General features: G+C 42.9%; 1 protein-coding gene across 6 annotated transcripts in view; it reads left to right on the forward strand.

The window, feature by feature from the left end:
• The window catches only part of LOC118402126 (nonsense-mediated mRNA decay factor SMG7-like), a 28,823-nt gene extending 12,431 nt beyond the window's left edge, over window positions 1–16,392 (forward strand). For 4 of the 6 annotated variants that reach the window (XM_035800066.2, XM_035800068.2, XM_035800067.2 and 1 more), the window contains 21 exons: window positions 8–140; window positions 1,926–2,097; window positions 2,214–2,285; window positions 2,460–2,610; window positions 3,628–3,763; window positions 4,056–4,218; window positions 4,526–4,685; window positions 4,891–4,961; window positions 5,056–5,116; window positions 5,241–5,360; window positions 8,379–8,796; window positions 8,979–9,117; window positions 9,295–9,434; window positions 9,650–9,901; window positions 10,078–10,449; window positions 11,366–11,512; window positions 12,192–12,266; window positions 12,514–12,667; window positions 12,815–12,985; window positions 13,256–13,422; window positions 13,606–16,392. In XM_035800066.2, coding sequence (XP_035655959.1) covers window positions 8–140; window positions 1,926–2,097; window positions 2,214–2,285; window positions 2,460–2,610; window positions 3,628–3,763; window positions 4,056–4,218; window positions 4,526–4,685; window positions 4,891–4,961; window positions 5,056–5,116; window positions 5,241–5,360; window positions 8,379–8,796; window positions 8,979–9,117; window positions 9,295–9,434; window positions 9,650–9,901; window positions 10,078–10,449; window positions 11,366–11,512; window positions 12,192–12,266; window positions 12,514–12,667; window positions 12,815–12,985; window positions 13,256–13,422; window positions 13,606–13,719 — 3,388 coding nt within the window. In that variant the 3' untranslated portion in view covers window positions 13,720–16,392. The remainder of the gene's footprint in view (window positions 1–7; window positions 141–1,925; window positions 2,098–2,213; window positions 2,286–2,459; window positions 2,611–3,627; window positions 3,764–4,055; window positions 4,219–4,525; window positions 4,686–4,890; window positions 4,962–5,055; window positions 5,117–5,240; window positions 5,361–8,378; window positions 8,797–8,978; window positions 9,118–9,294; window positions 9,435–9,649; window positions 9,902–10,077; window positions 10,450–11,365; window positions 11,513–12,191; window positions 12,267–12,513; window positions 12,668–12,814; window positions 12,986–13,255; window positions 13,423–13,605) is intronic. The other 2 variants (XM_035800069.2, XM_035800070.2) reach the window with 2 other exon arrangements.
• The last annotated feature ends 9,086 nt before the right edge of the window (window positions 16,393–25,478 follow it).

A 25,478-nucleotide genomic window follows, 5' to 3' on the forward strand; every position in this document is an offset into this window, starting at 1 on the left:
TTTTCAGCTGGAATCATGCTTTTAAGAATCAAATAACAACACTACAGAGTCAAGCCAAGAACAGAGCCAACCCCAATAGAAGTGAGGTGCAGGCCAATCTGTCCTTGTTTCTCGAGGCAGCTAGTGGATTTTACACACAAGTAAGTTGCAACTTGAATCTTAGGTTTTGGCCGAGCCTTATTTGCCAGCTCTGCAGATATACAGTTGAAGTTGGAAGTTTACATACTTAGGTTGGAGTCATTTAAAACTAGTTTGTTTTTTTAACCACACCACAAACTTCTTGTTAACCGACTTGCCAAAGCTATAGTTTGTTAGGACATCTACTTTGTGCATGACACAAGTCATTTTCCCAACAATTGTTTAGAGATTATTTCACATAACTCACTGTATCACAATTCCAATGGGTCAGAAGTTTACATATACTAAGTTGACTGTGCCTTTAAACAGCTTGGAATATTCCAGAAAATGATGTCATGGTTTTAGAAGCTTCTGATAGGCTAATTGACATCATTTGAGTCAATAGGAAGTGTACCTGTGGATGTATTTCAAGGCCTACTTTCAAACTCTGTGCCTCTTTGCTTGACATCATGAGAAAATCAAAAGAAATCAGCCAAGAACTTGTAGACCTCCACAAGTCTGGTTCATCCTTGGGAGCAATTTCCAAACGCCTGAAGGTACCACGTTCATCTGTACAAACAATAGTATGCAAGTATGAACACCATGTGACCACGCAGCCATCATACTGCTCAGGAAGGAGACACGTTCTGTCTCTTAGAGATGAACGTACTTTGGTGCGAAAAGTGCAAATCAATCCCAAAACAACAACAAAAGACCTTGTGAAGATGTTGGTGGAAACGGGTACAAAAGTATCGATATCCACAGTACGAGTCCTAATAACCTGAAAGGCCGCTCAGCAAGGAAGAAGTCACTGCTCCAAAACCTCCATAAAAAGCCAGACTACGGTTTGCAACTGCACACGAAGAAATGTCCTCTTGTCTGATGAAACAAAAATAGAACTGTTTGGCCATAATGACCATTGTTATGTTTGGAGGAACCGAAGCCGAAGAACACCATCCCAACTGTGAAACACTGGGATGTTAGCATCATGTTGTGGGGGTGCTTTGCTGCAGGAGTGACTGGTGCACTTCACAAAATAGATAGCATCATGAGGTAGGAAAATTGTGGATATATTGGAGCAACATCTCAAGACATCAGTCAGGAAGTTAAAGCTTGGTCGCAAATGGGTCTTCCAAATGGACAATGACCCCAAGCATACTTCCAAAGTTGTGGCAAAATGGCTTAAGGACAACAATGTCAAGGTATTGGAGTGGCCATCACAAACCCTGACCTCAATCCCATAGAAAATGTGTGGGTAGAACTGAAAAAGCGCGTGCGAGCAAGGAGGCCTAAAAACCTGGCTCAGTTACACCAGCTCTGTCGGGAGGAATGGGCCAAAATGCACATAACTTATTGTGGGAAGCTTGTGGAAGGCTTCACGCAACGTTTGACTCAAGTTAAACAATTTAAAGGCAATGCTACCAAATACTAATTGAGTGGATGTTAACTTCTGACCCACTGGGAATGTGATGAAAGAAATCAAATCTGAAGTAAATTCTCTCTACTATTATTCTGACATTTCACATTCTTAAAATATAGGGGTGATCCTAACTGACCTAAAACAGGGAATTTTTACTAGGATTAAATGTTATGAATTGTAAAACGGCGTTTAAATGTATTTCGCTTAGGTGTATGTAAACTTCCAACTTCAACTGTATGTCTAGAATTTATTAAGTAAGCAGTTCATCATATTGACATAAGTATGTTAATCAGAATACAAATGATGCTGGACATTTTTTAATCTCAATGTCGAAATGACAGAAGCAAAACCCGTCAACTCTTAGTAACTTGACCCTTTCCTCTAACAGTTACTACAGGAGCTGTGTACCGTGTTCAACGTGGATTTGCCGTGTCGTGTGAAATCATCTCAGCTTGGAATTATCAGCAATAAACAAACCAACCCCAGCACCATTGTAAAACCCCAACCTAGCTCTTGCTCTTATATCTGCCAGCATTGTCTTGTCCACCTTGGCGACATTGGTGAGTTTTCACACTACAAAATAATTTCACTGGGCAGATAATTTTGAGGTCAATATTTTATCAGGCTCCCAATCAGTGCTTTGAGCAGTTTTGCTTATCTCCTTCCCCCCTTCAAGCACGATATCGCAACCAAACCAGCCAGGCAGAGTCCTATTACAGACATGCAGCTCAACTTGTCCCCTCAAATGGTAAGTACTTACAAAGGTTTTAATGTACAGTATTTGTTTACTGGTACACAGAGCATCAATATACTTCTTTGCAACTTCCAAAATTTCACCTGATAAGAAGATAATTTCAGCATATGAAATCTTCTGTTAACCTGATAGTTTCACTGATGTTCCCATGTCTTTCTCCTCCAACAGGTCAGCCTTACAATCAGCTGGCCATCCTGGCCTCCTCTAAAGGGGACCACCTCACAACGATATTCTACTACTGCAGGAGCATCGCCGTCAAGTTCCCTTTCCCTGCCGCCTCCACCAACCTGCAGAAAGCTCTCACTAAAGCTATTGAAAGGTATCATTGAGTGTTTTTATTGTAGCCTCATTTCAACCACTCTTTTCAAAAGGTGTTATGCTTAGCTGTGTTTATTTTCCAACAGTGTGTAACAATGCCTAATTTATCGTAACATTACAGAAAATAAATCCTAAAAGCTACATTTCCATATATATTTAATAAAAAACTATTGCCATTTTAAAGAAACTCCACCCACAAACAATATTTGGTATTTGTTTTATTAGTCAATTGTTGATATAGTCCCAAAATGTTTTGGATGTCAGTCACATTTTCAATATATGTAACTTTCCAAATGCAGGAAGTAGCATATCTTGAAGATGTGATTGGGGACATGCAAAACATATCCTTTTAAGATTAGTTCATTGAAACCAACTGGTTATATTATATCATGGAACACAATCTTCAAAAAGGCATTAACCTCCACAGTGGTGCTTGCTTGTAGAAGCTGATGGCTGTGGAATGGCATAACCTTGTTGTGTTAATTTAGCAGACAAGACGCTCTTATTTCCCGAGCCCTTATCACAGTCAAGACACACCTGTTATAGTAAAAATACATGATGTAATATAACAGAATATTTTTCCAAGTGAAAAAAGTTTCCAGTACGTAGTGATGCGCATCTCGTGTCTGGAACACTTCTTAAGAGTCATCATTTGAAATGGAGTTAATATACTCCATTGATATACAAAGCCTCGGCTAACCAATTCTAAATGGCACTGCCAGTTAGCAAAGTAGCCTAAGCAGAAAAAAGACAGAACAATTATTCCAAAACTGCATCTTGTTGTTGGAACAAATGTAACACTAAAGTCAAAGCAAATGAACGTGGTCTTCAAGACATTTGGGACGCCACAGCACATTCCAAATAGTTTTGTAGTATGTTTTTTTCTCTGGTTAAAGAGCGAGTTTTGACGTCTGTTCAAATGCTCGATTACTCAAGTCCATCCCTAGTTTACAGTGTGTGGACTTGAGAGAGGAGTTGAACTTTTTGTATACATGCTTAATCCCAGTCTTATCTTCAGCCACGATGAGGTCAAAACAAAGTGGAGTATGTCAGATTTCATCAAGGCCTTCATCAAGTTCCACGGTCACGTTTACCTGAGCAAGAGTTTGGAGAAGCTCAACAACCTGAGGGAGAAACTGGAAGAGCAGTTTCAGGTAAAGATTTCAACTTAAAAGTAAAGTTTAAATCCTTTGACAGTGAACTAAGGATAGAGCGATCTTGGATATGTACTTATCTATGAAAGTCTTTGCATTACTGCACTTAACAAGCTATGGGCTGGTTTCTCAGACACCGATTAAGACCGTACTGGACTGAAAAGCTTTCTCAATGGAGATTCTCCACTGAAATAACTTTTTAGTCCAGGACTTGGCTTAATCTGTGTCTGAAGCTACCCCAATTCCATATATTTAAAATAGCTTAAACATGGTTTATTTTATTTTTTTGCAGAGGCTGATTCGACAGAAAGCCTTCAGCTCCCAGCAGCTGGTCCACATCACGATTATCAACCTGTTTGAGCTGCACCATCTGAGGGACTTTGGCAACGAAGCAGATGACCAGAGCTTCAGCTCCGATGAGCAAATCGGCTGGTTCCAACTTCTCGGCCTCTTCAGTATGTCCCCAACTCAAATTGTTTCTCAATATGCATGAGACGATTCACCTTGTGGTTGACATGCCTGTTCGTGGTTATGCAGTTTTTAGTTTGTTACTCTCTATGTTTAAAAATCTGGAAGTACTGACAATGGATTTGATAACATGCATCTTAGATGTAATTGTATTAACTGCAAGGCCCAGCTAGCAGATTGTCTCAAACGCTTTTCTCAACCTCATAGTCTATCAGATGTCACCACTCTTTGTCGAATTAGAATGACAGAATTGGATTTACTTGTGGTGGTATTTTATTGCCCTCTTCCTTTCAGTGTCATTTCTGGGTATCATGTGTAGCCAAGCATTACTGAATAAGAACCGAGGAGAGGAGATCATGGGAGAATGTCCACTGCCAGCCATCAAGGTGTCTCTGGACTGGCTCAAACTGCGATCCACTGTTTTTCAGGACAGTGCTGTGAACAAACGACAGTAGTATGTTTTTCACTTTCTATGTCAACATTTGCCCTCCATGTGTCATATTTTAGTTTGATACGTTCTGCTTCTCTGGTGTTGTAGCGTATTCTATTGTTTACTCATTTTTGGACCCTTTCTTTTAGATCTTAGCAATAGCAGGAATACTTGTGTTTTTGTATTATCTGCGTTTTAGTTAAAATATTTTGCTCTTATTTCACCTCAGTGTTTGGCCTTGGCTGGTGTCCATTCTGAACAGTTTCCAACCAAAGGAAGATGATGTTTCCTGTGCATCAGGTAATGCCCATTTGAAATGTCTGCTTTGATTCTCATTCTTGGTTAGAGCTCTAATTTAGTTGATTGTCTCTAATGTCCCTTATCTGTTTTCCAGTGACTCCACTTCCAGAGGAGTTTGAACTGCAGGGGTTTCTGGCTCTCCGGCCAGCTCTACGGTACTTGCATTACGTACCCTTTTGTCTCAGCCTGTCCTCCATATAGACTGTGTGGTTGTGTGCATAGCATGTTCCATGTTCTCTTGTATTAACCCTGGTCTGTTTTGGTATACCCCTTTCCCAGGATCCTTGACTTCACTAAAGGCCACCAGGGCGTTGCTGTGGACAAGGAGGGTCTGCCAGTCCGTGCCCGTCACCAGAGGCTCATCAGTCTAGGGAAATGGGTGGCAGACAACCAACCAGGGTGAGTCTTCAACTCTCTACCCACTACTGTTTAAAATACTTATTATGAACTACCAGATACCGACATTATAAAAAATGTTTTAATCTTTGAATAATGGCCTGCTTTTCAAAGATGCAACAGTCTCTCTTTACCTTCGCACTACTGACTTATTAGGCATTTTCACACTGCGCCTTAGCCCTGGGCTAAGGAAGATTTTAGCCCCAAGGCCAAGTGAGTGTCCACACTTGCTCATTCTAAAATGAGCAAGCACCAACCTTAGCCCAGGGCTAGCTGGCCCTCCTCTGGAGCAGGGTGAGCACTGGCTTTTTGGGGCTAGCCCCAGAAACATGGTGCCAAAATAGCCAGTGTGAAACAGGGTCAAGAACAACTCATAGAATTTTCACTGTCCAATCACAAAAGCTGCACTTTCATATAATTTGCATATGCCTGTGATGCGTTCTGCACAGTATTTTAATAAGTACGTGTATACTATTTCATCCTCATGTGGATAAAAACTTGTCAATTAAAAAAATAAAATAATAATAATTAGTGAAAGAACATTGGTTACTATGGCTAACAAAAATGGTTGCTATGCAGGCTGGCTAACTGCAGGATTTTTGGAGTCAACTTCGCCTCCTGTGGTTCGACTCCTAAAACACTCTGAAACGGTTATTTGAGTCCTACTAGGAAGACATTTGCATTCAGGAGGATTGACATGAGTATGATCTTGCCCTATTGCTCAGCAACTTAGCCCATAAAAAGCCTATTTTGTTTGAAAATATAGGTGATGTGTAGGAACTAGAATATTTAAGTGATATTTTGTTGTTCCAGAGGAGTGTGTTGTTGTTAAGTGTGTTGTTCCAGAGGAGTGTGTTGTTGTTAAGTGTGTTGTTCCAGAGGAGTGTGTTGTTGTTAAGTGTGTTGTTCCAGAGGAGTGTGTTGTTGTTAAGTGTGTTGTTCCAGAGGAGTGTGTTGTTGTTAAGTGTGTTGTTCCAGAGGAGTGTGTTGTTGTTAAGTGTGTTGTTCCAGAGGAGTGTGTTGTTGTTAAGTGTGTTGTTCCAGAGGAGTAATCACACAGGATCTGTTTTTCCAAACTGCTCCTTGTAATTCTTAATTTATTCACCTTTAATTTACTTTTTTATTGTTGCCGTGAATATATTTCAACGTCATGTCTAGACTATATAATATGCTACACTGGTAACTTGTGCTTGGCTGCCAAAGGTGTCCCCATAATATTTAAATTGATGAAGTGTGATCCTAATAATTATTTTAGGGATCCATGGTAGACATCCTTCCTGCTGAATCATATTTGCACTTGACTGTTTATGAAATAGAAAATAAACTGTCCATTTCCAAGAAGTTTAGCTGGGATTCCCTGCAAAATCTTTGGAGACGAGCAGTCGATTCTAGCAGAATCGATGCCTGACACCCAGAAATGGGAGTCGACACCGGGAGTTGATGGGTTGAATGTCAACTCCCCACCACTACACTTAGCTAGCCAACTGAAGGCAGTCAAACTCTACAGCTGGAAGGGCAGCAAAGCAAACACACAATTTTCGTCTCTTATCATAACTTTTCTATTGACATTTAATTGGATATAGTTATCCATGATGATAATATTGTTGCATGATTTGATTTGGATGAGAAAAGTTGATGTCTCATCCATACACAGCATTCGCAGTACATGGGCGATATCGCATGTCAAAAGTGACAGATTATTTCCCGAGGTCGGACAGGCAGATTATCATGAAATGATTGGCTAGAAGCAAAATAATGAGGAAGTAATGTGTTTAATAAATACCTTATTAACATTGGTCACGTGTTTGTCCGTAAGCCCATGGCTTTGGAATACAAGTGTGACTCCTCAGCCCATGGCTGAAGCTTAGCCCAGGGTTAATAATAGTGGTGCACGACTCCATGATTTTTGGAGTCGATTCTGACTCCTGTGGTTAGAGTCGACCGAGTGAACTCTTGCTCGACTCCCAAAACGGATGCGCACTCACCACCTCATTATTGCCGGAAGGTAGCCGGGACGTAGCCCTAGTGGACTAGTAACCGGAAGGTTGCAAGATCAAATCCCTGAGCTGACAAGGACAATCTGTCGTTACGCCGCTGAACAAGGCAGTTAACCCACTGGTCCTAGGTCAGTTAACCCACTGGTCCTATGCCGTCATTGAAAATAAGAATGTGTTCTTACCTGACTTGCCTAGTTAAATAAGAAAGTAAATCAAATTGCGGAGTCCTACTAGGAAGACAGCATTTGCGTACTAGAGGACTGACATGAGTATGTTCTTGCCCTATTGCTCAGCAACTTAGCCTATAAAAGGCCAACTTTGTTTGAATATAGGTGATGTGTAAGAATTGGTATACTTTAATATACTTTTGGTTAATTTACAATGCGTTGCTAGGCAAGACATTGTGAGATGCAGATAACCAAGATATACGCACAGTTTCGTCTGTCTACCTCCCCCGATCCTCTCTCCCTCGCTGGCTCGCCTGCTCTTTTTCCTTGCTATGCAAAACGCTAGTGTGTGTTCGGTCTGTTGCGTGTAGAATAGCTCAGCCTACTTTAGTTAACTTTCCCGAGACATTGCCTACATCTTTTGATTATCGATGCACAGTTCTGTCTGCATGGTGGCCTGGCTGTGCCCCTCCCATTTCTTTCTCTCGCTCGCTCTTTCTTTGCTGTGAAAGATGCGAGAGTTTGTTCTCGAAGACTATGACAACTAGTTTCCTCCATTGAAGAAAATACACAATCTTAAGAGTCGATTCCTAGTGGATTGATGCTTGACAACCAGAAATGGGAGTCGACGGCCAAGGAATTGATTATTTTGGAGTCGACTCCCCACCTCTAGTTAATAAATGCTTGTGTAAACACAGGATAAGCTAGTTTAAGAGCCCAAAACTAAGAACAATGCAGTGTGAAAAGACCGATTATGAACTAAACTACCACATGCGCCAATATGTCAGTTTCCATCTTACTTGAATAGCCTACAGAATGCAACAGTATGTGACAATGCCTGTGGCTGTGTATTCCAGGCTGATTCAGTACAAGTTCAGCAACAGTCTGCTGTTGTTCATCACTGACATTGAGGAGCTGACAATTGAGGAGCCCCAGGAGAAGGATGCCCCTGTGCTCCAGGAGTCCTCCAATGGAGAGCAGACTCCCAACGAGGGCAACATGGGTCTGAAGTCAGTCCTATCCATAGGCAAGACCCAGAACAGTGTGTTGGAGATCGGCGAGAGACCCGTAGTGACTTTCAAGGAGAACATCAAGCCCCAGGAGCAGAGCAGGGAGCCCAGCCGCAACCAGCACCATAAGGATGCAGGGAAGGAACGGAGGGACTTCGGCAAAGGTAACGGAGCGCTGGGAAAAGGAGAGCAGAAGAGGGATGGCAAGAGGAAGAGTGAGGTGAAGAAGAACAGCCATGAGAAGGCTGCAGATGCAGGGAAACAGGTAGAACGAATGCATTGTTTTTCTTTCTAAAGGTGGGATTTATTCTGTGATTGTATGTATGCATCCCAAATGACACCCTATTCCCTATATCTGACCAGAGCCCTATGGGATCTATTTAGGACTCAGGAATGTTTACTGGAGTTTTTACTACCTACTGACCCATAGTTTGTGTCTCGGTGCAGGTGAAAGCCCAGCCGGAGATGAGGACACCCGTGTCTGAGGCCCGGAAGACTCCAGTCACTCAGACCCAGACTACCTGCTCCTCCCAGTTCATCCCCATCCACCACCCGGGAGCCTTCCCTCCCCTGCCCAGCCGACCAGGTACCAGCACCACCTTTCACAGTGATCACATACCTAGGTTAAACAGTTTTACACTTAAAAGATGTTTAGATCTAAGAGTAGTGAATAACCCTCTCTATTTTATGTGTAAACTGTTTGCAGTTCAATTGTATTCTGCCATTTAAATTCATTAAACTAACTTGATGTTGAACTTTTCAGGTTTCCCTTCGCCGTCTTATGTGATCCCTCCTCCTGTGGCGTTCTCCATGAACCCTGGCTTCACCTTCTCTACAGGCATGTCTGTCTCTGGGCCATTCCTACAGCCGGTCTCCCACCCTCAGCAGCCTGGCGCCCAGCAGGTAAAGGGAGAGATTCTGCTCAACTCTAAGTGCAAGATTCCCAGACACAGATTAATCCTAATCCTGGACTCAAAAGCATTTTCATTGGAGAATCTGTAGGCTGAATTTGTCCGGGAAACCAGTCCTATATCCTCTTATGTAAGCAAATGGAACCAAAAAACAATCACACAAAAAAATGAATGACAACTTTTTTTTATTTTTATGGGACCTACCAGGTCCAGGCTGGGAAGCCGTCGCACATTCCATACAGCCAGCAGAGGCCAGCAGGGCCGGGGGCCATGAACCAGGGGCCCCCCCAGGGCCAACAGGGTCCTCCCCAGCAGCAGCCCTCCCAGGCCCAGCAGTCCATGCAGCAGTCGGTGCAGCTTCAGGCTCTGGCCCAACAACAACAGCAGCAGTCGCCCACTAAGCCTGTGCAGCCAGTACAGCTGGGCAAAAGCCCACCTCACCATCCAGGGATGCATCAGGTAAATTATAAATCACAGTAGTTCTGGACTGGAAAGATACAGCGTCATTCAGGAAAATGTGATATTTACAGGAGTGCTATTGTTCTACTGTAAAGTGTGTTGTGATTTATAAATTCACTTCAAAGAAATGCACGAGCTTGTCTATTATAGAGGTGTCCTGTTTTCCTCCTAACCAGCAGTACATGCAGGTTGACCAGGCTGGCCAGATGTGGGGCCAGCACCAGGGGCAGCCCACCATGCAGAAGATGCAGGCCATGCAGGTGCCTGTCAAGCAGCCCTACTATGGCATGCCACCCCAGGACTCCCTGAAGCTTTTCGAGCAACACCCTGTGCAAACTGCTGGGCAAATGCCCATGCAGCCACAGCAGCAGAACAGCATGGACAAGAAGATGAAGTACCCGGATGTGAAAATGCAGGATTTTTACTGGGAGCTTCCCTACCGCATGGGGGATAACAGACAGACGGTGGTGGAGAGGATGGGCAAGCGGCCGCCCCCAGGGGTCTTCCACCCAGACCAGGACAACGCACCCAGAGGACCTCCCTTTGAGGTGAGTGGTTGAACTGCTCAACCATAGATATAGAACACAAGATCTATTATATACTAGGCTGATATTATCTGTCATTAACCACCTAGAACTAACAATGTGAATTGGGGAGTTAGAGAAAGAGTCCTATCTTGTTCTTCCTAACACTTCTTTAGCGTGATTGTATATGGACGGTATTTAATTGTCACATGTTATTGGAATGTTTGTGTAGGTAACTTGACTCTAAATTTAAGCAAACCAATTGGATGGGAGTCCTTTTGCGTCTGTGGCTTCCTCCCTCAGAAACTGATAAAAATGTGGTTTGAAGTCCTGGGGTTTGTGGCAGATACTGTCAGTCTAACGGTATGTAGGCTATGGAAAGTCCAGCTGTAAGTCTAAGATTGTACCATTCCTGTCTGGAACCCATGATCGAGGAGGTTCACTATGTAGGATTATATGATCTGTTATTGGACTGAGCAGACTTGTTGTTAGAGTAGCCAATTGGGAGCCATGTTATGCAATACATAATGCTCTGCCATCACATTGATTTTGGTACTAGAGCAGGCTCCTCCCACCTTCTGTTTTGGCCTCATTTTCATGGTGATTGATTGTATAGGAAGGCATTTGAATGTTGAAATAATTTATGGTTGTATGATCAGTCACCAGACTGCTATATTAGTTTCAACTATTGTTATGATTGTAACAACTCAAATTGGAATGTATGGGCTTATATGGCACAATCATTCCTTTGGTAACCTAGCTTGAGGACAGAGCTTGGTTTAACGTTGTCTATATCTTTGGAAAGCTAGGCCTATCTTTTTACTACCTTTACTGGCTCCTCTTTGCCACCTTTGAGCTTTATCTTTGAAAAAAGTATCCGTTTGCCAACCTATTACCTATGTTTCTTCCCCCCCTCCTTTTTGCTTCATTCTCTCACTAGGACAACAAGAGCTCCCCTCTTCTGCCTCCAGACCTTTTAAAAAGTCTATCAAATTTTGAGGAGGAAGAGCTGGTCTTTACTAAGCCTCATGGTTTCTACCAGGCCTTGGCGAGTCCTCTTAGCACTGCTCCAGGAAGAAACCTATTTGTATGTAGTCTACTTCGCTTAACGTAATCCTCCTGGTTTAACCAGCATGTTAAACATCAGGGACCGTATTCAGAAAGTGTGCTGATCAGTTATGAGTAAGATTACATGGACAGGGGTGGACCTGATCCTAGATCAGCTGTCCAACTCTGAGACACTTTCTGAATGCAGGCCCTGATTCACCTTCACAAAGTATGTGATGTGAGTAGAATAATTGAGTTGCAGGGAGATAAGGCTCATACTTTGTATAAGAGGGCACTATATGTAAATATGGTTTCCAGGCTAGTGTTGATATAATTGGTTGGTTGGTTTTGGTTTCTATGTTAACATAAGTCAACCCAATATTTGTTTGACTTGTCAGAACAGTCATTGTGCTTTTGGAAGATGAGGCTAAATGTTTGTTGCATGACTCCTGTAAAATGTTGTAGGCTAAGCCTACAAGATGCGTTGTTGTGCATGATCAGGTTGAACATATACTGTAACTGGGATTAAATGAGACATTATCCAACATATTGCATACATTCCATCCCTATCAGTATTCATAGCAAACATACGAACACCTGAGGAGTCGACTAGGAAAATATGCTGATGGAATAAATGACATTTATCAGAAGGCGATTACTAAACACAACATTCTATCTGATAACGTTTTCCCAATCTTCTCCTGTATTTGTCAAATTAGTCCAGAATGGAGAGTGGTGCTGAGGTGATGGGCCAGTCGTCTTCTCTCATTCCCTTATCTGGGTTTCCAATTCAGGTCAGTATGCATGGGAGAATCTCTGCTCTTCAAAGCGCTGCCGCCAGATGTATTTTGACTGCTTTGTGCAGGAAAGAATGTAGACTGCATCTCGCAGGCAGTGGTTTGATTAAGGTCTCACAGAGCTTCTGTAATGATGTTTGCTCTTAAATCCCAGTTGCGTTTGAAATACCACATTTTTAATGTTGTAAACCGAAGGCGAGTGACTGACATTTGGTATGACTGAAAGCTATGTTTTTTTGTTTAGGAGAGTTCCTATCAAAACAGCATTTTCAGCCAGGCGTATGGGAAAAACATGTCTCCCAACCCCAAGCCTGATGCTCCCATGCTGCACCAGGAACCTTCTCTGTACTCCCTGTTTGAAGGAACTCCATGGTCCCCGTCCCTTCCCGCCAGCTCAGGTACTTGCCTCCATAAACATCACAACAGCCCCCTTGTTAATGTTAAATCACACGCTTAGCATCTGAAAGGGTCGCTATTTCAATATAATCCTATTGAAAAGCATTTAATAATTTATATGTAATGATATTTCTCCATTTCCATAACAGATCACTCTACACCAGCAAGCCAGTCCCCTCACTCTTCCAACCCAAGCAGTTTACCATCTTCCCCACCCACACACAACCACGGCTCTATCCCCTTCTCTAACTTCGGCCCCATAGGAACGCCCGACAGCCGAGACAGGAGGATGGTCGACCGCTGGAAGTTGGAAAAGACTGGTCAGTCAACATATATATATATATATATATATATTTATTTATTTATTTATTTATTTATTTATTTATATATATATATATATATATATATATATAAATAAATATCTCTAGCCCTCCCTCAATCACTTACACCCACTGAAGTATTTAAATGTCATTTTTAATGTTAGCATTGATTTATTTTCACTTTTGTATAATGACAGACTTTTCTACACTTTTTGAAGTAATTGTTAAGTCATGGTATTTTATATAATGAAAACCTCTGTTTTTGTCCAGGAGCTGTGAGTGGGTTTGGTTTGGACTACCTACCTGCTGTGTCATCCTCTACAGATCACCGAGCCCCCGAGAACAGCTGGCACCAGGGAAACGCCCCCAGCAGCTCCTGGGCGGCCCAGGAGTTGCCCATGGAAGACTCCTCCACTGTGCTCCTTGACAGTCTGAAGGTACCATACGATACACGCAAACAGAATGGCATGCAATGTCCCTTTTTGATTGCCACTAATATTACAAAACTATTGTAGCTAGTTGATACTAGTTTAGATGTGTAAGGTTTAGCTACTGTTAGTTACTCTAGACTAGTTGAATAGATGTGTCATACGATATTCTTCTATCGCTGTTCTCCCCAGTCCATCTGGTCCAGCTCAATGATGCAGCCGGGGCCGTCGGCTCTGGAGCAGCTCCTCATGCAGCAGAAGCAGAAGCAGCAGAGGGGCCACGGCACCATGAACCCTCCACACTGAAGGGCCTGCAGTCAGAAGCACTTGTGTGGTGAAGTAAAAAAATAAAAACACGCTCCAAATCGGAATTACCGGCATATGGAGGCTGGGGACGGTGAAACGATTTCCCAACAGGCTCAAAACACCTCTCGGCTGACGAGGAGGAACGGTACAAGTCTTCTCTCGCGCTCTCTCTGTGCCTCGCATGGCAATGAGGGCGTGCAAGCACCACCTACTCCACCTCGCTGCTGAGCACGAAGCTACTGCGGGGTCCAATTTGTAGGATTCTTACGTTGAGGAAACTGAACCTCTGACAGCCAGTCACCATGCTCAACACCTGAATTCCTCTGGAGAGTGTGGGAATAAATTACCATCCTTCAGTCCATTTCTCTTGGATTCCATGCATCTGGTCTCCTCTGAAAGCTCCTTGTGCTGCTTTTGGTGTGGATTTACTACTACTCTGTCTTGACTTACCTACTGTACAAGAGAGGAGAACGAAGGTGGTGCAGGCTGTTTTTGGGAAGGCAAGGTGGGCCTAAAACGGTAGACGTGGTGGGGGAAAAAGACTGAAATCTTACTGAATTCTTGACTAAATTGTATTTCTTGGACTAAGAAAAAGGATGAAGATGGACTATGTAGCTGGGGAATTAATGAATGGAGTTGTTCTAGCTATATTGCCGCAGATGGTAAGATGTGGGGGTAAAAGCGTGCCTGTCTTTCTGTGCACAGAATCGTTTGAAAATACCGAAGCAGGTTATGCTGTAGATGCGAGTTTTCCAGTTTGCTAATTGGACTGCAGATTGTTGCTTTCTGTAAATGTTTTCTAAGGAGGGAGGTGCATCTCCAGGTCAGTTGAGGATGATGGGAATGCTTTAAAAGCTCACCACAATGTTAGCTCAACAACAAACGGAGAAAGGGATGAGAAAATAGATGTAGGGATAGTATTATTAGCTCTAATAGATTGCAATTATTAGAAATACTGTATTTTGTGATTTGTTCGTAACAGTTTTAGCTTTATGAAATATTGGGTAACTGTCCAATAGTTTACTGCTTATGGGGGAAGTCTATATTTATATGTTCCTCGTTCCCCTTGCTTCTTTCCCTTCACTCAACTTTCTTTGAGGTGTTATGTAACTCTAGCTTACCTGCGTAGTTGTTTTCGTTTGTTCATGTTCTGCCTTTTTTAATAGTTTTAAGCATCTTTATTGGCTCTCATTGTGCCTGATAAGTTTTTTTTTACTCTTATTACTATCATGGTTGGCACTGTCTTGTAATTGAAACAAGCAAACGGGTCCAGCAAAGCTGCTGGTTCAGCAATATGGGGCACAAGCCAAGCCAGGTGGACAGACAGTGGGCTGGGCTAAGGCTGGGGGACAGGTGAAGAACTCCCTGACTCCCCTACATGGCTCAGAATAGGGGAGAAAGATTGATTTATGGTAACCTCTTTGCAACCACTACTATTATCACAAAAGTAATTGCTTCATCCTCTAGGATAGTGGTAATCGTCATATTATACCCCGGAGACTGGCTCGCATGGTTTTCTTGTCTAAAGTCGTAGGTCAGCTTTTTACATAGCTATTGTGTAACTAACTGAACTAGTTGTTTGGGTATTAAGTTCCTGTCACTTGGGAGTACGCCAGTGTGAATCTGTTATTGGCTAAGTTCCTCTGATGTCATGACAAACTCCGTAGCCAGATAATGACTGTTTCCTCCCAAATAATGGAATCCCTGAAGCACTGAGCGACAATCAGCAGACTCGAGAGGTTCTCCAGGGGCCAGTCTTTGAGGCATAGCTCTAAATTGTCAGTTGAGTGTAGGGGTCACTGTTGGATAAGATTAGAAATTTGATGACTATACGCAGTGGTTCCCTCTTTATGGTTTAGGCAGCATAAAGCATTTTGTATTTAAAAGGTATACGAAGACTGAATCTTTTATGGGGGGGGGGGGTGTTTTTATTTTCATGTAGAGAACATTTTATTAAAGCCAACTTTAAATGTGTCTATTTTCTGTGCTTTTCCTGTTGCATTAAAATTGTATTTAAACTAGACTGTATCTTGGGACACATTTGTCCTGAAATGCTTACAACAAAAAAAAACGTATTTAGCACATCCAACCAAGAGTGGAACTGTGGCCCTGTTTTCTCTCCTCTATCTGCTCATTCTAAGGGGTTCTGCTTTGAAATGTGTGGTTGGATCATCATGAATGGTGTTTGTCAGTGGTGTTGAGCTTAACCAGTTCTTGCTGTCTAGATGGGCGGTATAGAGGGAGTAACAGGTAGAATGTTGGAAAAGCCCTTCTCTGGGCATTCTGCCATTTACTACATTGTTAATGTGGACTCTCATCTCTGCCCCATCCTTAATACATTGGTTTCACCGCAGCAAGATGTGTGGAAGAGAACCCTGCACTTTGGGCAGGTGTAACATTCCATACTACAACAGTCCTGTGGGACATTACAGGCACTGAAAAATGACCAACCAACAACATTAAGCACTGTGTCCCAGGTTAAGTTAATTTCCTAGGAGAGAATCACTGATACTGCATGAGGATTTGGAATTCAGAATGCTTCACTTGTTATGGGGATGGAAGGGGGGTTCATTCAGAAATAGGCTTGTGTTCTGGGTTTTTTGTCTTTCTGTAGACATTCAGAAACGGTAGAAGCAGCTATGTCTTGAAATAAAGTAAACCATGTTCTCCCTATCTATTCACTGAACTGTATTTTTTTTTTTGTTGACTATCGTAGGCTTCCTCAAAGTATGGTTTCTCAAAGTATTATGATATTTTGTGTACCATTTTTTCCTACAGCTCGCAATTCCGCACAAATAGTTTAGCATTGAGAGATTTAAATAGCCAATATGACTGGTGTTTTGTATCATTTTTGTCAATGCTATCAAGAGGATCTGAGAGAGCCTGTGTGAAAAGGTTCTGTCTCCCTCCCCACCACTCTCAGGAAACCCCAGTGGTTTCAGGTTAGCTTGCCACATGCACAAGTCACCTGTTAGTCTCTCTCGTCAATACAACAAATGATTGAAGAGTTTTTGCTGAGGGGTATTTCAGTGTGTGGACTACCACATTGATTAAAACTAGTTATGTTCCTGAACAAAAACCAATACAACTGGTCAGCAGGGCTGGTCCTAGTCACATGCACATGTATTCAAGCATGAATAGCGTGCTATTCACCTGAGGTAACCCCCCCCCGCATCCCTTTACTTGGTGGAAACTGTGAATAAGATGAAGCGAACATGCAATTTCCACTTGGAACCGATATCTACTTGTTTTTTTTCTGTGATGTAAATTACAACTTGATAAGAGCTAGGTAAATGACTAATGATTTTGGATTAGTAAATGTAAATTACACTTATTTTACCTTATCATTGGAGATGTGAAACCAGTCATACAGTATGGCAGCAAACCGAAGCAAATAGACAATGTTCCCACCGTAAATGTAATGAAATGCTGTGCCATTATGCATCATTTAAATTGTACAGCGCAGAACAAGCTGTTAGTTTGAACCCAATGCATGATGCAGTACTTAGCCATGTCATTGCACAGTTCCATAGTTAGTGCAAGCGATATACAGTTGAAGTCGGAAGTTTACATACACCTTAGCCAAATACATTTAAACTCCGTTTTTCCCAATTCATGACGTTTAATCCTAGTAAAAATTCCCTGTCTTAGGTCAGTTACGATCACCACTTTTTATTTTAAGAATGTGAAATGTCAGAATAATAGTATAGAATTTATTTCAGATTTTATTTCTTTCATCACATTCCCAGTGGGTCAGAAGTTAACATGCACTCAATTAGTATTTGGTAGAATTGCCTTTAAATTCTTTATCTTGGGTCAAATATTTCGGGTAGCCTTCCACAAGCTTCCCAATAAGTTGGGTGAATTTTGGACCAATTCTCCTGACAGAGCTTGTGTAACTGAGTCAGGTTTGTAGGCCTACTTGCTCGCACATGCTTTTTCAGTTCTGCCCACAAATTTTCTATGGGATTGAGGTCAGGGCTTTGTGACGGCCACTCCAATACCATGACTTTTTTGTCCTTAAGCCATTTTGCCACAACTTTGGAAGTATGCTTGGGGTCATTGTCCATTTGGAAGACCCATTTGTGACCAAGCTTTAACTTCCTGACTGATGTCTTGCTGTTTCTTCAATATATCCACATTTTCTCATGGTGCCATCTATTTTGTGACGTGCACCAGTCCCTCCTGCAGGAAAGCACCCGCACAACGTGATGCTGCTACGCCTGTGCTTCACGGTTGGGATGGTGTTCTTCGGCTTGCAAGCTTCCACCTTTTTCCACCAAACATAACAATGGTCATTATGGCTAAACAGTTATATATTTTTTTTTCATCAGACCATCTTTCCAAAAAGTATGATCTTTGTCCATGTGCAGTTGCAAACTGTAGTCTGGCTTTTTTATGGCAGTTTTGGAGCAGTGGCTTCTTCCTTGCTGAGCGGCCTTTCAGGTTATGTTGATATAGGACTTGTTTTACTGTGGGATATAGATACTGTAGTACCTCTTTCCTCCAGCATCTTCACAAGGTCCTTTGCTGTTGTTCTGGGATTGATTTGCACTTTTCCCACAAGTCGTCTTTGTGAGCGGTATGACGGCTGCATCGTCCCATGGTGTTCATACTTGCGTACCACTGTTTGTACAGATGAACATGGTACCTTCAGGCGTTTGGAAATTGCTCCCAAGGATGAGCCAGACTTGTGGAGGTCTACAATTTATTTTCTGAGGTCTTGGCTGATTTTCTTTTGATTTTTGCCATGATATCCAGCAGAGAGGCACTGAGTTTGAAGGTAGGCCTTGAAATACATTCACAGGTAGACCTCCAATTCACTCAAATGATGTCAATTAGCCTATCAGAAGCTTCTAAAGCCATGACATTTTCTGGAATTTTCCAAGCTGTTTAAAGGCACAGTCAACTTAGTGTATGTAATCTTCTGACCGACTGTAATTGTGATTAACATTGCAAGTAATGTCCTAACTGACCTGCCAAAACTATAGTTTTATATCTATAGTTTGTTAATTAACAAGAAATGTGTGGAGTGGTTGAAACACTTAGTGTGTGGAGTGGTTGAAACACTTAGTTTGGAGTCATTAACTCATTTATTTAAACTTCCGACTTCAATTGTATGAAGGTGTATAGCCTACTATTGTACACTATTCTTCCTATAGTTCTATAAACACTTATCTTCCAACATTAAGCATGGGTTGACATTGACATCATGGGTATCTGGAGTAAAATGGGGTAGGGTCATGCTTTTCTTTTCAATTTCAGTCAAGGGAGGCTTTAGTATTTTTGTTTAATGTCCATGGGATGGGCATGTCCTTTGTAATTGAGGAAATTGATTATATTTCTCAGTTTTAGATTGAGTTAACCTTCATCTCTGATTCTCCGCTGGGAGCGCAATATCAAGTGCGCCTATAGGCTATTTAGGCTATGGACCATTTGATTGTGACCACACTATCTACAGTGCATTCGGGAAGTATTTAGAACCCTTCACTTTTTCTACATTTTATGTTGGAGCCTTGTTCTAAAATCGATTTTAAATAGTTTTCCCTCTCAATTTCCCCTACACTCAATTCCCCGTAATGACAAAGCAAAAACTGGTTTTGAGAAGGTTTTCATCAAGGATCTCTCAACTCTCATCTTTCCCTCGATCCTGACTAGTCTCCCAGTCCTTGCCGCAGAAAAACATCCCTGCTGCATGATGCTACCTCCACCATGCTTCACCGTAGGGAGGGTGTCAAGTTTCCTTCAGACGTGATAATTGGCATTCATGCCAAATAGTTAAATCTTGATTTCATCAGACCAGAGAATCTTGTTTCATTGTCTGAGTTCTTTAGGTGACTTTTGGTGAACTCCAAGCAGGCTGTCATAAGTATTTTACTGAGGAGTGAGTGGCTTCCATCTGGCCACTATGACATAGAGGCCTGATTGGTGGAGTGCTGCAGAGATGTTTGTCCTTCTGCAAGGTTTTCCCATCTCCACAGAGGAACTCTGGGGCTCATTTAGTTTATTAATTCAACCATTTAAAAAAAACAAGCACACATAAAAATTAAAAGCCATACATGCACATGTATAAATCATTGAGGATAACAGTCTGAGACTTATTTCCATTGTGGTCCTCTTGAGACAAGATGGCTTGACAAGATCAAACACAGCATGGCAGTGAAATAATAGAAGAACATCTATGTTTTTGTTTTATCTCATCAAAGGGGTTATTCATATGGGCACAGAAGACATCAAACATATTTTTAAAGCTGTCCAGAGGACATTGTTTTTATAGGCAGAGGCAACTCATTCCTTTCTGAGGCTCCAGTATTCAAGGAAATACCTTTCCCAGCATTACTCCTGAACCTGTATAAGCACACATTAGCAACACCTCATCTGGTGCTGTGATTGTGTGCATACCTAACACGAGGAAAGTAATCACTTAGATATCTGTGCGCAGGACCATAAATACTCCTGTAAACCAAACCTAGTCTAATCTGGGGGACACTAGCCTCAACAGGCAGCCAGTTTAGTTCCTGAAAGCAGCTCCTGCCTATGTGAGTACGTGGACACACCTTCAATACTACCCTGATCAGCTTATTCTGGGCTATCTGGAGCTTCCCCTTCATACGTTTAGATAAGCCCCCAAACCAGGAAGTACTAGCATACTAGATACATCCCAAGTAGCTAACAGAGGTTTTGGTAGTCAGCACCTCACCCCCTAACTCCTCTGATTTCAGATGACCTACACAATTTAGGTCTGGATCCAAAAATAATTGCTTCAGTTTTCCCTAAGTGCAGAGATAGCTTATCTCCAAGCCATTTGCTAATGTTAGTAATCTCTGTGCTAAGTATGCTCACCAACACAGTTTTACTTTTGTGAGACACCAGAAGTGTAGAGTCATCCCCATAAAGAAAAAGACTGCAAGAACAAGCATCTTTCATATCGTTAATATACAATAAAAACAGCAGTCCCAAGCACCCCCGGTTGCTCAGTTTGGCTGGGTGGCCAGCTCTAGGATGAGTCTTGGGGTTTCCAAACTTCTTCCATTTACGAATGATGGAAGCCACTCTGTTCTTGGGGACTTTCAATGCTGCAGACATTTTTTGTTACCCTTCCCCAGATTTGTGCCTCAACACAATCCTGTCTCTAACAATTCCTTCGACCTCATGGCTTGTTTTTTTGCTCTGACATGCACTGTCAACTGTGGGACCTTGTATAGACAGGTGTGTGCTTTTCCAAATCATGTCCAGTCAATTGAATTTACCACAGGTGGACTCCAATCAAGTTGTAGAGACATCTCAAGGATGGTCAGTGGAAAGAGGATGTACCTGAGCTCAATTTCGAGTCTCATAGCAAAGTATCTGAATACTTATGTAAATAAGGCATTTCTGTTTTTAATTTTTAATACATTTGCTAAAATTTCTAAACCTGTTTTCGATTTTTCATTATGGGGTATTGTGTGTAGAATAAGGCTGTAACGTGACAATGTGGAAAAAGTCAAGGGGTCTGATTGCTTTCTGAATGCATTTTAAATGTACTCAAATGTGAATTAAGTTGAAATTAAAACTTTTAAATTTGATTGGGAATATCCATTGTTATAAATTATATCTATATTGATAATAGAATATACATTTCCATTCAAGTTGACCTTCGACAGCTTTCGGACAGCTTTCTGGTAGTAATTGGAGGTTAAATGTAATTTGAATGTCTGGTGTACCAGCTAAATTGCAGGGGTCAATTATTTGAATACGTTCTATGAATTCTATATCTATGATTGAAATGACGCCCATGTCTCAACCGATGGTGGGCACAACAAACATTTCAGATGATGTAAAATAGGGTCTATGCTACAACATTTTTGAAAAATCTGAGTTGAAGTGTTTTTAGATAATTGATATTAAAACAAAAAGAAAATTGCAATTTTTATTAAACATTTTTCAATAAATCATTAAACAGTTTGACAACCCTGTTTTGTAAACTTTCAAATGGGTCAAGTTGAGCACCTCTAGCTTCTGAATGTTTTGGCATTCAGGTCCAAAAAATCATATGGAATGACCTGACTATCACATACTGTATGTATGGTTTCTCAAAGTATTTTGTGCACCGAGTTTACATTCCCCACCTCTCGCTATTCAGGACAAAAGCATGTGCATTTGTGTATGGTCTCCATTCATGCTGTACTGGTTTAGAATTTGTGTAGAAAGTAACTAAAAGTATCTATCCATACAATGGATAATTTTGACTTATGTAGGCTTATTGCTATCAAGAAGAACTGAACAAGAACTTTACATTTTCACACAGACTTGTCACCCTCCCTCCCCACCACACACACACACACAGGAAACCCTAGCTTTCCACATGAGCAAGTCACCTGTTAATATCTCAAATGATTGAAGAGTTTTTGCTGAGGGGTATTTCAGTGTGTGGATTGGGATACCACATTGATTCAAACTAGGTATGAACCTGAACAAAAACTAAAACAAATACACCTGATCACCCGGGCTGGCCTTAGCCGCTACCGCTTATGGCCCCGCGCCTCTAAGGGGCCCTTGAACAAAAACAAGCACACTGTTGAGCGTTAGAATAGAAGAATACACAAGGTGCAATTTCGAAATGTGGTTGTGCATCAGTTTTATCAGTTTTTCTCTTATGTCAATCGCTAACCACGTTTCCATCCAGTTTTTATGCGAATAAAGTCATGCCGCATTTTAAAAAATGTGGCAAGTGTGATGGAAACACGGAAGTGTCGGTACAATTTTATAAATGGTGACCGACAATTTGTTCGTTCGACATGGTGGGATCTCTTAGTGTCGGTACAATGTATTATGTGATGAATTGCGCTCAAAACAAGCGATGCTATGAAAAGATGCACAGTTTAGGCTACAGGGTGATGAAAGTGCACGGTTATTAGCTTGATGCTCCTTTCCAATTAATACAGAGGGACTTTGTTTGTATGCTAGTGACATGATGATCGGTGCTTAGATGCCAATTAACAAATACAATTGATCTTTCTCTTCTCAATTTCATAATTTAACCGAACCTGTCCAGCAGTGTTGTAGTATTCTCGAGTCCGGTCTCGAGACCACGTGTTGAGTGTCTTGGTCTTGTCTGTGTCTCGAATACATTTTGATTGGGTCTTGACTTTGTCTCGAACAATGAGGATTGGACCATGAGGACTAGTAATTTCTTCCTGAGACCAGCGGAGGAGAACTTATATTTATTTATTCATCCCTGTTCAGTCAACACATAAAACTGATTTGCCAGGCTTCTTTCATGACATTCATACTGTATCATTTTAATCATTTTAGTCAATAAGATTCTTGCTACGTAAGCTTAACTTTCTGAACATTCGAGACGTGTAGTCCACTTGTCATTCCAATCTCCTTGCATTAGCGTAGCCTCTTCTGTAGCCTGTCAACTATGTGTCTGTCTATCCCTGTTATCTCCTCTCTGCACAGACCATACAAACGCTCCACACCGCGTGGCCGCGGCCACCCTAATCTGGTGGTCCCAGCGCGCACGACCCACGTGGAGTTCCAGGTCTCCGGTAGCCTCTGGAACTGCCGATCTGCGGCCAACAAGGCAGAGTTCATCTCAGCCTATGCCTCCCTCCAGTCCCTCGACTTTTTGGCACTGACGGAAACATGGATCACCACAGATAACACTGCTACTCCTACTGCTCTCTCTTCGTCCGCCCACGTGTTCTCGCACACCCCGAGAGCTTCTGGTCAGCGGGGTGGTGGCACCGGGATCCTCATCTCTCCCAAGTGGTCATTCTCTCTTTCTCCCCTTACCCATCTGTCTATCGCCTCCTTTGAATTTCATGCTGTCACAGTTACCAGCCCTTTCAAGCTTAACATCCTTATCATTTATCGCCCTCCAGGTCCCCTCGGAGAGTTCATCAATGAGCTTGATGCCTTGATAAGCTCCTTTCCTGAGGACGGCTCACCTCTCACAGTTCTGGGCGACTTTAACCTCCCCACGTCTACCTTTGACTCATTCCTCTCTGCCTCCTTCTTTCCACTCCTCTCCTCTTTTGACCTCACCCTCTCACCTTCCCCCTACTCACAAGGCAGGCAATACGCTCAACCTCATCTTTACTAGATGCTGTTCTTCCACTAACCTCATTGCAACTCCCCTCCAAGTCTCCGACCACTACCTTGTATCCTTTTCCCTCTCGCTCTCATCCAACACTTCCCACACTGCCCCTACTCGGATGGTATCGCGCCGTCCCAACCTTCGCTCTCTCTCCCCCGCTACTCTCTCCTCTTCCATCCTATCAGCTCTTCCCTCTGCTCAAACCTTCTCTAACCTATCTCCTGATTCTGCCTCCTCAACCCTCCTCTCCTCCCTTTCTGCATCCTTTGACTCTCTATGTCCCCTATCTTCCAGGCCGGCTCGGTCCTCCCCTCCCGCTCCGTGGCTCGACGACTCATTGCGAGCTCACAGAACAGGGTTCCGGGCAGCCGAGCGGAAATGGAGGAAAACTCGCCTCCCCTGCGGACCTGGCATCCTTTCACTCCCTCCTCTCTACATTTTCCTCCTCTGTCTCTGCTGCTAAAGCCACTTTCTACCACTCTAAATTCCAAGCATCTGCCTCTAACCCTAGGAAGCTCTTTGCCACCTTCTCCTCCCTCCTGAATCCTCCCCCCCCTCCTCCCTCTCTGCAGATGACTTCGTCAACCATTTTGAAAAGAAGGTCGACGACATCCGATCCTCGTTTGCTAAGTCAAACAACACCGCTGGTTCTGCTCACACTGCCCTACCCTGTGCTCTGACCTCTTTCTCCCTCTCTCTCAGATGAAATCTTGCGTCTTGTGACGGCCGGCCGCCCAACAACCTGCCCGCTCGACCCTATCCCCTCCTCTCTTCTCCAGACCATTTCCGGAGACCTTCTCCCTTACCTCACCTCGCTCATCAACTCATCCCTGACCGCTGGCTACGTCCCTTCCGTCTTCAAGAGAGCGAGAGTTGCACCCCTTCTGAAAAAACCTACACTCGATCCCTCCGATGTCAACAACTACAGACCAGTATCCCTTCTTTCTTTTCTCTCCAAAACTCTTGAACGTGCCGTCCTTGGCCAGCTCTCCCGCTATCTCTCTCAGAATGACCTTCTTGATCCAAATCAGTCAGGTTTCAAGACTAGTCATTCAACTGAGACTGCTCTTCTCTGTATCACGGAGGCGCTCCGCACTGCTAAAGCTAACTCTTTCTCCTCTGCTCTCATCCTTCTAGACCTATCGGCTGCCTTCGATACTGTGAACCATCAGATCCTCCTCTCCACCCTCTCCGAGTTGGGCATCTCCGACGCGGCCCGCGCTTGGATTGCGTCCTACCTGACAGGTCGCTCCTACCAGGTGGCGTGGCGAGAATCTGTCTCCTCACCACGCGCTCTCACCACTGGTGTCCCCAGGGCTCTGTTCTAGGCCCTCTCCTATTCTCGCTATACACCAAGTCACTTGGCTCTGTCATAACCTCACATGGTCTCTCCTATCATTGCTATGCAGACGACACACAATTAATCTTCTCCTTTCCCCCTTCTGATGACCAGGTGGCGAATCGCATCTCTGCATGTCTGGCAGACATATCGGTGTGGATGACGGATCACCACCTCAAGCTGAACCTCGGCAAGACGGAGCTGCTCTTCCTCCCGGGAAGGACTGCCCGTTCCATGATCTCGCCATCACGGTTGACAACTCCATTGTGTCCTCCTCCCAGAGCGCTAAGAACCTTGGCGTGATCCTGGACAACACCCTGTCGTTCTCAACTAACA

Source organism: Oncorhynchus keta, chromosome 23 (genome assembly GCF_023373465.1).
Source record: "Oncorhynchus keta strain PuntledgeMale-10-30-2019 chromosome 23, Oket_V2, whole genome shotgun sequence".
In the NCBI taxonomy this organism is placed as follows: Eukaryota; Metazoa; Chordata; class Actinopteri; order Salmoniformes; family Salmonidae; genus Oncorhynchus; species Oncorhynchus keta.